General features: G+C 56.7%; 2 protein-coding genes across 5 annotated transcripts in view; one reads left to right on the top strand and one right to left on the bottom strand.

Annotated features, from left to right (window-relative positions):
- SMG6 (SMG6 nonsense mediated mRNA decay factor) overlaps positions 1-10,241 on the bottom strand; it is a 117,448-nt gene extending 107,207 nt beyond the window's left edge. For both annotated transcript variants that reach the window (XM_068415993.1, XM_068415994.1), the window contains exons 1-8: positions 10,126-10,241; positions 7,355-9,116; positions 5,453-5,645; positions 4,642-4,752; positions 3,816-3,922; positions 2,653-2,731; positions 1,209-1,319; positions 348-560 (exon numbers count right to left, since the gene is read on the bottom strand). In XM_068415993.1, coding sequence (XP_068272094.1) covers positions 348-560; positions 1,209-1,319; positions 2,653-2,731; positions 3,816-3,922; positions 4,642-4,752; positions 5,453-5,645; positions 7,355-9,116; positions 10,126-10,219 — 2,670 coding nt within the window. In that variant the 5' untranslated portion in view covers positions 10,220-10,241. The remainder of the gene's footprint in view (positions 1-347; positions 561-1,208; positions 1,320-2,652; positions 2,732-3,815; positions 3,923-4,641; positions 4,753-5,452; positions 5,646-7,354; positions 9,117-10,125) is intronic.
- Positions 10,242-10,335: 94 nt separating this feature from the next.
- SRR (serine racemase) lies at positions 10,336-12,573 on the top strand. Of its 3 annotated transcripts, none has more exons than XM_068415996.1 (7): positions 10,336-10,506; positions 10,736-10,871; positions 11,126-11,229; positions 11,304-11,423; positions 11,506-11,580; positions 11,815-12,024; positions 12,284-12,573. In XM_068415996.1, the coding sequence occupies exons 1-7, from the start codon at positions 10,336-10,338 to the stop codon at positions 12,479-12,481; spliced, it is 1,014 nt and encodes a 337-aa protein (XP_068272097.1). In that variant the 3' UTR covers positions 12,482-12,573. The 3 variants fall into 3 exon arrangements, with proteins under 3 accessions (XP_068272097.1, XP_068272100.1, XP_068272098.1); XM_068415999.1 differs by having other exon boundaries at positions 10,346-10,506; positions 10,705-10,871; positions 11,159-11,229; XM_068415997.1 differs by having other exon boundaries at positions 10,346-10,506; positions 10,705-10,871.
- Positions 12,574-12,715: the final 142 nt, after the last annotated feature.

Raw genomic sequence — 12,715 nt, 5'->3', positions numbered from 1 at the left:
GTTGCTGTTAAGCCTGGTCTTGAGCATCTGACCTCATTTCCCACCGGCAACCTCACCCAAGTCAGAGCCCTCAGCAAAGGCATTTTACAGCATCTTCTGCTTGTGCCTCTCCTATCCTCTATCAGCCACGCCAGCACATGCTGCCAAGAAATGGATGGTAACAACATGCCTTAAACATGAGAGGCACGAGGTCACCAGCTCCTCAGCCTGACCCAGGCACAGCTCCCATAGGGGAAGCCAAAACACTGGAAAATTTAGCAACAGGAAAGCAAAACAGATCCAGTGTCATTCCGCTGCATTCCAAACACATGACACCAAAGCCAACCGCTGCCGCCTGCAGTACTCACGTCGCTGGGGCTGAGGTTCCCAAGACCGTTGTCCTGCTCAGAATCCCTGCTGGACTTGCGGCCCTGGGAGGAGCGGGGGTGGGAGGGATGGATCCAGATCTCCAGCCGTGTGGCATCATCTCCAACTTGTCGAAATGTGGATTTCTTGCCCTTCCCCCAGCGGCTGGGGCTCACATCCAGCATGTGATGTTTCCTCTGCTCCATCTGCTCAGCCTGGGCAGACAGGACAGAGTCAGATCACCCAAGGATCAAAGTTCAGGAAAAGCGTATCATTTCCTTTACATGGAGAAATTAGCCCTTCCCCTGCTTCAGAACCACAGTAACTCGTTGACAGGTCCAGAGTTTGGTTTCTGACACTACAGGACAGTGCAGGTGAGAGGTTTTCAATTCCAACCGTCCCGGGACAAGAAAAGCTTTGTCAAGTCCTAGGAGTGTGGGACAGACAATGTGCTGTATCTTTGACTTGGGGTGATCCTCTGGGGCACAAAGGGACTGCAGCCTCTCCTGTCCACCCCATAGGTGTGGGGCACCTCTGGGATAAGGCAGTGATCACGCTGCATGCCGAGGCCACACTGCAGACCACAGCAACCTCCAGCCCTTGCTGAGCTTGGCTGTTTTACAGTTTGTGACCCAGAAACAAGAGATTCAGCTGCCCAAACAACCCCAAAAGCAGTCTGAGGTGAGGCAGAAAGGACACCACCATTCTGAAGGCTGCCTCTCTCCTCTGACTCCCAACATGGAATTTCTTATAAGTAGGTAAGCGGTGACTCCAAGTCCAAAAGCCACCATCACGCTCCTCTCCAGCACAGGAGAGCTAGCACGGGCAGCTGCAGCCTCCCCCAGCTCAGCTCCAAGACTCACCTTGCGTTTTGTCTCTTCAAACAGACTCATGAGGCTCTCCTTGGCTGTGAGGATGGGGTTGCTGGCAGCCAGACTGCGCATGTAATAGTAGACAGCGTCCAGCTTTCTCCTCTGCAAAAACACAACCAGACTCAGAGCTGCCACTCATTCTGGGACATTCAGGGCCAAGCTTCCACACACTTCACCTTCCCTGTCCCACAATCCACACGCCCTCTCCCTCAATATTGCCTGGGACAGACAGACTTGCCAACAAACAGTCTGAGAAGCAGGACCTTGAACTCTCCATCCACATTCACAGCTACCTACAAAGCACAAGCCCTTCACCAGGGTTAGGGAGTGCAGGTGACACCGCAGCCTGCAGACTCGCTTGCTCTAGCCCTGAGGCTGCTACAGAAGCCATAAACCCAGAGGCTCACACAAAACAGCCTCACACCAGACATCACGGTAAAGGGCAAAGGTATAAATACTGAATTCCTGACAGTTCAGGAAATAACTCTTTTCAACATTATTATGAATAGATGGAAACAACTCCACATGAGTTTACAAAGAGCAGAGGCCCAGGAAGACGGGACGGTTTGCCAGACTCCTGCCAGAAGTGGGGCAGGACGCACTCCTCATCTCAGCCTGCTGCTCAGCTAATCCCCTCAGCTCCAGCAACTTCTCAGCATCTTCCCACAGGCTGACCACCATGAGAAGGCACTTCCCAAGTCTTTATGCTACAAAGACACACAGCCATTTAAGGTTTTACCCACATGCTGCTGGCCTTACAGACCACCACAGCAGGGCAGGACACTTTGCTGCTCCAAGCCCCACACCAAGAGTCAGAAAGGTCATTCCCAGCCTTTCCAGAAGGGAAATGTGCTTCCGAACCCAGCAGTTCTGAACTGCTCTGCTTTAAAACAACATCTTTCAGTGTTGCAAATGGGCAGATCCCTACCAGCCCCTCTATGTCCCAGTGTGATGCCTCCATTAGCTGCTGTCAAATCTTTCTTGAAGCAAGTTTTCTTTCATGGCTAGAGTAGCCAGCAAAACTGAAACCTAAGAAAGTCACGTGTGGATGTCGCTTAGACCAGTGCCCACAGGTTCAATGAAGACATGGCAAACAGAAACAGCACCCTCCTGACAGCATGGCCTTGAGCACAAAAATCTCATGCAAAACTTTACACACAACCCACTTTTAAAACATTCCCACTCTCAACAGCCCACAGAACAGTCCCCAAAATGTCAATAGCCTGAGGGAGTAGCATGTATCTAACAAGGCTGCCTGAAGGCACAGCAGCTGGAATCCACACAGCACAGCCTGCCATCAGCTTTTTCCTTTTTTTAAAAAACAATATCTAGGAGCACTGCCCTAAACAATGCCTTTCTTCAGCAGATGGAATCCCACAGCCATCCCAGAGGCTCTCCCTGTGCTTGCTACATCCTTGCATGATAAGCATCTTACCGTGTAGATGGCCAGGAGTGCCAGCTGGTTGTACGGGCGGCCGTTTTTGGGAGCAATCTGCTGAGCCTTCAGGTACCAGCTGAGGAAGGGAACAACCAGAGAGAAAGAGTTACTGAAAGGACACCCGGTTGCCTTCCTTGCTGGGAAGGGCACAGAATTGCCCTGGCAGTGCAGTGCTGGCAGGCCTGCAGGGAACAGGTCCTTTGCACAAGTGCCCTCTGCCTGCAAGAGCGAGCACAGGCAGCAAGCCTGCTCCCGGCCTGGAGAGGCACAGGCAGGGCACCGGACCGAGAGAGGGGCAGACACATCTGCAGAAGGAAACGTTCTTGGCTCAGCCTGAAGATGAGCATTTAGCCAGACCCAGCAAGCACTGTCCCCCGTGCAGCCTCAGGCACAGAGAACATTTCTCTCTCAGCCCCCTTTTTAGCTCCATGGCAGCTGGGACCAAACTCTCCGTGTTCTTTAGCTCATTCCCCCTATTTTCAAGTTACTTAATCATCCCAAAGGAAGAGGCATCCATTCTGTGACAGTCCATTCATCCCTCCATTCTTCTCTCTATTTTCCCTCAGCTTACATCGTGCCACATGGATCCATCAACACTGTTCAGACACATCACATGCTCCTCCCAGCCTCCCTGAAACATCAGCATACTCCACGACGTCCACAGACCCTAAAATCGGCAGCTTTCCCTGCCCTGTTCTCCAAACCTCCAGATTTCAGGGCTCCATCCCCCACACTGGCCTCACTTGCCCCCCACCACCAGTCTTCCCTCCAGAAAAAACATCAGAAAAGGAAGAGTGACAAGAGCCAGTAACTCCTGATGCAGTCAGAACATACGGACACACATGGGAACCTCTCCCAGCTGAAAAGCCAGCAGAGAATCCAACAGCCAGCCAACAGCCTCGACAGCATAAACCCTCCCTGCTGCAGGACCAGCACAGGACAGCTTCCACACTAGATGGCTGGAGGACAACTGGATCTGCTGGCTGGCTTTCTGGGATAGCAAAGCAGCCCAGGCTACATCTTTCCGCTTCACAGGACTGCGATACAATAAGGAGGTGTGGAAAGACTTTGGCTCGAGGCAAGTTTAAGCGTGAAATGAGATACGTCCCTGGCAGACAGAGGAGGAGCTGTGCTCAGCGCTCCAGCCCAGAACACGATACCTGCGTGCCTTTCCGTAGTTGGCGGTGTCATTCGCTTGTTCTCTGTACCGGCAAATGTCTCCTTGACAAATCATGTACCTCTGGGCACTGATCAGCGCGTACTTCACCTGGAAAGAAGCATTCGGTACGTCATGGGGGACCTGCCCAGCCCCGCTCGCCTGCAGACCCAGAGCACCAGGGACTGCAGAGAGCGAAGGGGAGGTCACTGACACACCGAAGGTCTCGCAAAAGGGCAGCAGAATGAAATGACAAGGCTCCATGGCACTGGTTCAGCATTTTTAAGGGCAAGGCAATCCCCCAAACACCTCCTCTCTTGCAACAATGGCCCATCTCTCTCCAGGAGAGTTGTTCAGTCCGTGACCGATTCGAGGACAGCTGTTAGACAAGCACATCTCTCTGGGAACGGAGCCGGACTGAAATATCCTTTCTCAGCTGTCCCTCACACCCGCACTCACAGCTCAGGGCAACACACTGTCAAGTGTCAGGAAGGCAGTGCAACTGTCAGCTTTCCTTGTTCATTATCCTGGATTCCACAGACAGAAATAAGATGACCAATCTCCAAGGCAAAGACAGGGCACCTTTGGACACTTTTCCCTTTATTAGCCCTGGTCACAGAGCTGGTTCTTCTTTGCAAAGGAAGCTAAGAAATGTTAATGCACCAGAGTTGGTTCAACAAGTTCTCTAACAGCTGAGAAAGATTCCCTGCAAACACACTGACATCTGTTCAGAGTACAGCTGCCCACCCCTTGGCAAGGGCAGCACGCAGAGTTCAGCATGATGCATACGACTAACAGGATAAGAAGTCTCCAGGAGGAAGCCAACCTACCATTTTCCTCAGGGGCTTACTGCGGATGGCCATCACGTCCATATAGTCCTCTAGCTTGAACCGGTACGACACCTGCAGCTTCTGGAGCAGGCCATCAAAAAAAGCAGTGCCCTGCAAAACACACACATACCTGGATGTTACAATCTTTGTGATGATGAGCACAAAATCACCACATCGGCCCTGTCACGTGCAAGTCCGGAGGTCCTCCTCCCCGAGGCTGTTTCTCTTCAGAAAACAACAAGGAGGTCGGGGGATCTCCAAGCTCAGAGGTTTTTAAGACTGAGCTAGACAAAAATCAAGGCTGACCCGATGTAGTGTTTGAGGAGTCCTGCTTTGAGCAGGAGGTTGGATTAAAGCTCTCCAGCAGTCCCTTCCCACCAACCTAATTCTATAAAACACATCCTCTGGGATCTGTCAGCCTACCTTCTACAAAGAATAAACTGAGCTGCACAGTTTAACGGAATGACTTTTAAGCAAATTTGATACAGATGGCATAAACACCTCCAGGAAAGCTACAGTTTATTTCCACTTCAGGATGTTCATTTCATTTTAGCTTAAATCACTTTCTAATTACAACAAAACACACCAAAACAAGCCCAACAAATTATAACAGATGTCCACCCGGATCTACACCTGCCATACCAAACCATAACCTGGCTGAGCATTCTCCTTGCACAAGGATGGCCTAAGGCACACAGAGATATGAGTAGGATCAAGAAGACTAGCTGTCCAGTTACACCATCCCATCCTAAACACCAGCCAATCCCACCCAAAGGTTTAGTGGAGTTTGGGCATGTTTCTCTCTTCTTACCTCGTCTAGAAGCTGGAGGAGTTTGTTGCGAATTTCTTGGGCATTTTCTCCCTGAGGGTCCTTGAGGACCTGTCGGAATTTCTCAATCACCTGGTAAAACGCGTTCTTCCACAGCAGCTGGTCCACGTTCTGGGTGTCGGAGAACTCGATATCCACCAGGATGCACCGCTCGTACAGCTGCAGCATCTCCACCCTACAGCAAAACACAACCAGCGGTCAGCACAACAGCAAGTGCCCAGCCCAGGCCAGAGCTGCCAGGGAACACGCGCTGAGCCACCTGCTGCCCTTCACCCAGCGAGCACGAGATGTCAGCGGTTGGGCCGGCTTGCTACGGCACATCAACGCTTCCACACACATCCCAGAGGGAGATGGGAGCTGTTGCAACCAAACACCCTTCCTGCTCCAAGAGGGCAAATCTGGAAGGACCATCTCCCTGTTACATACACATCAGAAAGGATCGAGGCCTGCTAAAAAGCCAGGAGCTTTGCTACAGTTCTGCTGCTGGGAACAGCAAGGCGCAAGTGTCTCCTGATACTAACGCAGAGAATCGCGCGCTGCCGGGCTCTGCTCCTCCCGAGCACGAAGTCTGACTGCTACGGGCCAGGAACAAGCACACAAAGAACCAGAGGGGCAGGAGAGGTCTTGCCATTAAAATGATCCCCACCTCCCTTCCATCCAACCAAAACACACAGCCGAAACAGAGACCCCGCTTCCTCAAAAATGAGTGAGAGCTGGGAACATCACACCTGAAGGATATAAAGCCTCAGAGTCCCAGAAGTCACATTCCCCTCGCCAGCCACCTACAGCCTTGCCTGGACACGAGAGCAGAATTCCTCCCCTGAATTTAATAACAGAGTTGCAGGCTAGAAACAGCTCTGCAATACGTGGGGCAAGTTTACAGTAAAAGTGATCCTCAGCTGTTACTGCCTTGGCAGCTTTATCCCTTACAACGCTCGGAGCCCTACAGAACACAGTACAGCACTGGAGATGGCAAAGCCTGAACCTCCAACAGCTCTGGGTGACCTTGACACCTTGAGGAAGACCTGAAACCTCCAGCACTGCTTCAAGGGAAGACATATCCCACCCTGTGGTCTATAGTGCAAGTCCCCAAAACAAAGAACAAGCCCCGCAATGAGCTCACCTGCTGGATTTACTGCCAGTCAGCTCTGAAAATAAGCCTCCAGAGAAGCCCCAGAGACATGGAGGTCACAAGTAAATACAAAAGATGCCAAGTAGAAACTTACTACAGCCACACTAACTACCCTCCAGAGGACCACTGTCACTTCCCTCTCGCTAGCTGCTGTCACCAGGCTGCTCCCACTGGATCGCTGGAAGTCACAGGGTTGAGTGGTGTCAAGAGCAAAACCACCCAGGCGCTTGAAAGGCGCTGTCACTGTCACCCAGCGCCTGGAACCCACGCGACGCTGCGCGAGCACAAGCTGACAGTCGCTGCCCCTGAAGCCCACAATGCAAATCAGACAGCAGATAACTGAGGACAGGTAAGAAAGCAGAAGTTCGCCAGCAAATACTGTGTGAGAGCACTGGAACTGAGACAGACCAGCTCCAGCAAGAGAAAGAACCCAAGAGCTGCAGTCGGTGCTTGTCCTGCTCCCCTGCAACACGGGCGAGGCCTCCCACAACCCCAAGAAGCCACAGCTTAGCTCCCAGCCCAGGGAAATGATATCTTCACCCACGGTTTCCGTCCGGTACCCACACACCACTGGCACACGACAAACAGACCCGGCACATCAAAAGCTAGCGAGCCCCTCTGCCATCTCCCAGTCTCTGAGACACCGACATCTCCAGTCTACTGGATCCCCGAGGAGACACCGTTCTCTGGATAACGGTTCTGGTAGCGGTTCACCCTGGAAACGACTCGGTCACACACCCACAGCCACAAACCTCAGCCAGGCCATCTTCTCCAGCCCCTCCGGGCTGATGCGGTCTCTGGAAAGCAGGTTGCTGAGCTGCTGCTCCTGGTTCCCAGCCTCGCGGAGGAGTTTGCTGAGCTCCTGCTGCTGCATGTTCCACATCTGCTGCTCCATTTCAGGACTCAGAGGAGCAGGGGGGAGTGGGCTGCACATGTACTGCCCTGCCTGGCCGGGGTACCCGGGGTAATAGGCTCCTGGGTACACACTGTTGCTTGGACCCGTAGGATACTGCAGGGAGTACCCACCATAAGGATACGAGGGACCTTGGCCAGAGGCCCGAGGGTAATAGTAGGGGTTGTCGGAGTTTTGGAACTTATAGTAGGACGTCTGGGCCTGGCAGGCTTCCCCCCAGGAGGTGGGGCTCACTTCATCATCCGTGTCTAGAAAGTGAAGCTGAGCTGTCTGGTTCTTCAGGGCGGGTTTTTGGTCCGGGTTGTTTGGGTCCCACAGCCTGCGAGCGGTGCCGCCTCGGCCCCTGCTTCGGGGGCCTTTACTCCCAGCCCTGCCGAGCAGGAGCCTGGGCCCAGGGTGACTGGGTTCGGGGGAGCCCGCGGCGCTGGCAGAGAGGTCCATGTTGGCAGGCAGGAACAGAATCCCACGGCCCCTCCCTTGGGGCTCTCTGCTCTGACTCCTCACCTCTGAAGCCCCTGACTCATTGCAACCAACAAACGTCTTCAGGGGCTTTTTTTGATCTGTCTCTGCCAGACTGACATCCCTGTTCATAGTCTTGCTGTCAAATGTGACTCGAAAGGGTCCCTTGACTTCCCTGCCGTTGCTGCTCCACTCGCTCTCACTCCTAGAAGCTCGACTCTGCTCTGAACGCTTTTTCTTGTCCGAATTCCTGCTGGAGACATATGCTTCTGCCTCATCGATTCTGTCATCATCCAAGGAGTCAGTGGAGGACACAGAGAGCCGCTTCCTAGGACGCATTCTTTCCCTGGCACGCTCCTGCCGCCTCTCCACCCCATCCACGAGCGGGGCTCCATCTACGCTGTTGTTGCTTCCGGCTGAGCTTGTGCTGCAGGTGCGGTACCGGCTCTGCCACTTGTCAGAGCAGGAGTACCGTCTGGTGGAGCCCAGCTTCCCCTGCACCACCTCGTCGCTCATTCTCCTTATCCTGTCACTTCGCTCTATTTGTCTTCCTTTTTCTCCCCTTGAGGCTTTCACTCCTTCCCCTGCCTGGCTCACCTCTCTATCCTCCTTCCTGGATTTGGTTTTCCTATTATTGTCTTTTTCAGCACCTTTCTCAGGCTCTTCATCTCTCTCAACTCTCAGTTGCTCCATGTTACTGGTGACTTCCTCAACAGCTGACTGCAGGGACAGTTCTTTAGCAGCTGAATGCAGGCGTTTCGCAGGCTGGTAGATCTGCTGGTCCGGCTTCTTGGTCCTCCTGGTGGTCTTGGGACACCAATCATCTGGAGCGGGCTGCTTGGACAAGTTCTCCTGGCTCTGAAGACCACCTTTAGTCTCTGGCTCTTCGTCTTCCCGTGAAGAACCATTCTGCTTGGGGCCACCACCTTTACCAAAATCCTCCATGACTAGAGCCCCTCCTTGCAAAGGACCCTTGTCACTGGCACTCTCCTCCTCAGCTCTGCTCCTCTCCTTCTCCGAGGCCTCGTCCTTTGGCAGCACAAGTTTGCTCCTCAGTCGGGAGAGACCAGGCTTGTAAATCTCCAGGTCTGGGCGCCTGTTGTCTTTGCGATGCCTCGGCTCCGTCTCTTCTTTCATGTTTTCTGAGGAAAAACAGAGAGAAGAAAATCATTCCCACCACAAACCAGCCAGGGATGAAAAAAAAAATCGTGACAAATATTCAAGGGGAAATATTAAGTAAAGGCAAAGAGCCTACACCTTCCCTCAAGGCAAGTCCAAGAGAACAGATCTGAAAATCTACCTCAAGGTTTACAGGAAATCACAGAGCAAAAGTAGGAAATGAGAAAGTGTAACAAAGCTGACGAAATCCTTGGCCTGATTCACTCACAGAACACATCCCGCAACAGGTTTTGCCTTGAAGCACCACTTTTGCTGTGAAAGGGACGGATAAAGCACAGTGCAAAACTCGAACACTCGCATGCAAGTACCGCACAGAAAGTTTTAGCGTCACAGGTCTGAGCAGCAGCCGCCCGCCTGCCGCTGGCGCAGGAGCCTGGCTGGCTGCGGGCACTGCCTGCTCCCCCGGCCCCCTGCTCCGCCAACAGACCGCGGGAGGCCAAGATGCGCCTTCCCCCTCGCTCCCCACCCAGGGACGGTTCTCTCCTCCTCGCTGTAGCCGCACTTACACAAAAACTCATTAGAGAACACGGCCCGTTAAACGCCTCACCAAAGCCAGGCTGTTACCCGCTGCATTTCCTCAACTCCTCCTGTCCGTAATTTGCACCAGCCCGGACCACCGAACCTCGGCGACCCGAAAGCCACCGCTACCAGGGGCTGGTTCCCAGAGGGGCCCCGGCGGGGCAGGGACCGACCTGAGCCCGGGGCAAAGCCCCGCCGGCTGCCCCTGCCCGCCCCGCAGCCCCCCACCAACCCGTTCTCAGCGCGTCGCCCTTCGTCTGCTCCCACCCCGGCGACACCCGTGTCCAGGGCGACGCGGCGGCCCCGGCCCCTGCCCCAGCCCCTACCCCTGCCCGGCGGTGCGGCCGAGGGGCCCGGCCCGCCCCCGGGCAGGTGCCGCTAAGGGGAAGGGAAGGCCCAAGCGGCAGCTCCCGGCTCCCACCACCGCCCCACCGGCCCCTGCCACCCCCTCACCTCGCCCGCCGCCGGCCGCGGCGCGGGCCTGCGCCACCACCATGTCCCGCAGCTCGGCGGCCGAGACGCGGACGCGCTCCAGCGCCTCCGCCATCTTCCCTCCGCCGGGGGCGGGCGGGGCGGGGCGGGCGCGCGGACGGCGGCCGCGCGGGGCCAAGAAGCACCGCGGGCGCGCGCGCATGCGCGGTGCCGCCGGGACGCGCCGGGCCCATGGCGGCCGGGCCGCCCCGCCTGGCGCTGGCCGATGTGCGGGCGGCGGAGGGGCGGCTGCGGGGCCGGCTGCACCGCACGCCGCTGCTCAGCAGCGCGGGGCTGGACCGGCTGGCCGGCAGACGGCTGCTCTTCAAGTGCGAGCTCTTCCAGCGGACCGGCTCCTTCAAGGTGCGCGGCGGCGGCGGCACCGCGCGGCCCGCGGCCGGCCCCGGGGCGAGGGTGGCTTCTCTCGCCGCAGCCCCTCACCTGCCGCCAGCCCCCGGAGCAGCCGTGGCTCCTGCCGCCCTGCGTGGGGGCTGCGCCGCTTCCCGGGGCACGGGGGAGGCCGCAAGGCCGTTCCCCACCTGCACGCCGGTCCCCCGGCAGCGGCACGGAGCGGGCGGCGCTCTCCTTCCAGATCCGCGGCGCCCTGAACGCGGTCCGGAGCCTGGTTGAGGAAAGCGAGCGCGCTGGAGGGGAGCGGCCCCGGGCTGTCGTGACACACAGCAGTGGGAATCACGGCCAGGCGCTCGCCTGTGCTGCCCAGGCGGAAGGTAACACATACCCCAACCTCCAGCTCGGTCAGAGAGCAGCGGGCAGCAGGCGCAGGGCTGGGGGGAAGCGCAGAGCTGGTCCTGGGGCAGAGGCAGCTCCAGCCAGCCCTGGAGAGGAGCAGGGTGTCCCGCTCCTGAACAGGAGCCAGCATAGGGGAGGCACAGCCCAGGCTGAGCCCACGTCGCTCCTGCAGCACTAACTGGCTGCTTGGGACTTTTTGGCTGTTGGATTTGCCTCCTCTCTCATCACACAGGGATTCCTGCCTACATCGTGGTGCCCCGGACAGCCCCACGCTGTAAACAAGTCGCCATCTGTGCCTACGGTGCCACGCTAGTGCCATGCGAGCCCAGCGACGAGGTAAGGCACAGGGACACCGGCCATAGACACGGCAAAGCTGGACTGGTGACAACCATCTGCACTCTTTCCCTTAGTCCAGAGCCGAGACAGCAGCTCGCGTAGTCCAGGAGACAGGAGGAGTCATGGTGCACCCCAACCAGGAGCCGGCGGTGATGGCGGGGCAAGGCACTATTGCCCTGGAGGTGCTGGAGCAGGTGAGGGTAGCACATGGCCCAGGGCTCTGCCCTCGCAGGCAAGGGCGCAGCAGAAGGGAGCTCACACTTCCCTTCTGTGCAGGCACCCGAGGTGAACGCAGTGGTGGTGCCCGTCGGAGGCGGAGGGATGATTGCAGGAATGGCAGTTGCCATCAAGGTAGGCAACAGCTCACCCGGGGAAGCAGTGGCTGCATCTCCCTGGGGAAAGGGCAGGGCTCCCCCAACCAGGCAGCAGCTCTTCTCTTTAGAAACAGAGAGACCCTGCTGTGGAGATCTTTAGGTGCCCGGGGTCTGCACGGCAGCAGCACGGTGTACTCGGCCCCATGTGAACGCAGCGCAGCGGACAGGCACACACTGGTTCACACCGAGCGGCTCCTCCTGCTCTCCGCAGGCTTTGCGACCAGACGTGAAAGTGTTCGCTGCCGAGCCGTACAACGCAGACGACTGCTACCAGTCCAAGCTAAGAGGGGAACTGACCCCCAACCTTCACCCGCCGGACACTATCGCAGATGCAGTTAAAACCAGCATCGGACCAAACACGTGGCCCATCATCAGGGATTTGGTCGATGACGTTCTGACAGTCTCAGAGGAAGAAATCAAGGTAAACGCTCTCAGCTCCCTTGTCGTGGCAGCTGCCTCCACCCGTGCTCTGCTCCTACACCCTCCCAGGGCAGCACAAACCCCTGCACACCGCCACAGCTGTGCGACACCCACGCTGTCTCCAGCTGGAAAGGGCTGGCGGAAGCTCTGCTCCCCCTTCCCAGGGCGCTGCAGGGAGACGTGCACAGGCAGTGCCCTGCGCAGCCCCGGAGCAGCCCGTACTGGCCGCTGGGCCGACAGCTGCTGCTCTGTCCCGACAGCGAGCCACGCGGCTGGTGTGGGAAAGGATGAAGCTGCTGATTGAGCCAACAGCGGGTGTGGGAGTGGCGGCCGTGCTCTCGGAGCGGTTCCAGGCAGTCCCCCGGGACGTGGAGAACGTTTGCATCGTGCTGTGCGGGGGAAACGTGGACCTGAGCTCCCTGGCCTGGCTCACAGACCTCCCTGGGAAAGGGGAGTGAGAACGGAGCGGTGTCTCAAGCAGCAGAAACCTCCGCTCTGAATTTGTACAGTCTGGTTTGTGCACTACTAAAACCAGATCAACAACCCCAAACGTTTGGAAGTGTTTGTGGAGGGATAAGGGAGGCTGGCGTTGGTCTCTACAGCAGTCACTTGGTTCCAAAGCAAAGCGTCGCTACTGGGGGGGGCCTGGAAGCAAAGCGCTGCCTATTCTCCCCTCCCCACCCACCCTGCTC

The sequence above is a fragment of the Nyctibius grandis genome, chromosome 18 (assembly GCF_013368605.1).
Source record: "Nyctibius grandis isolate bNycGra1 chromosome 18, bNycGra1.pri, whole genome shotgun sequence".
Lineage (NCBI taxonomy): Eukaryota > Metazoa > Chordata > Aves > Nyctibiiformes > Nyctibiidae > Nyctibius > Nyctibius grandis.
Note: the sequence above shows the minus strand (reverse complement) of the source record. Positions and strands in the feature narration are given on the sequence as shown.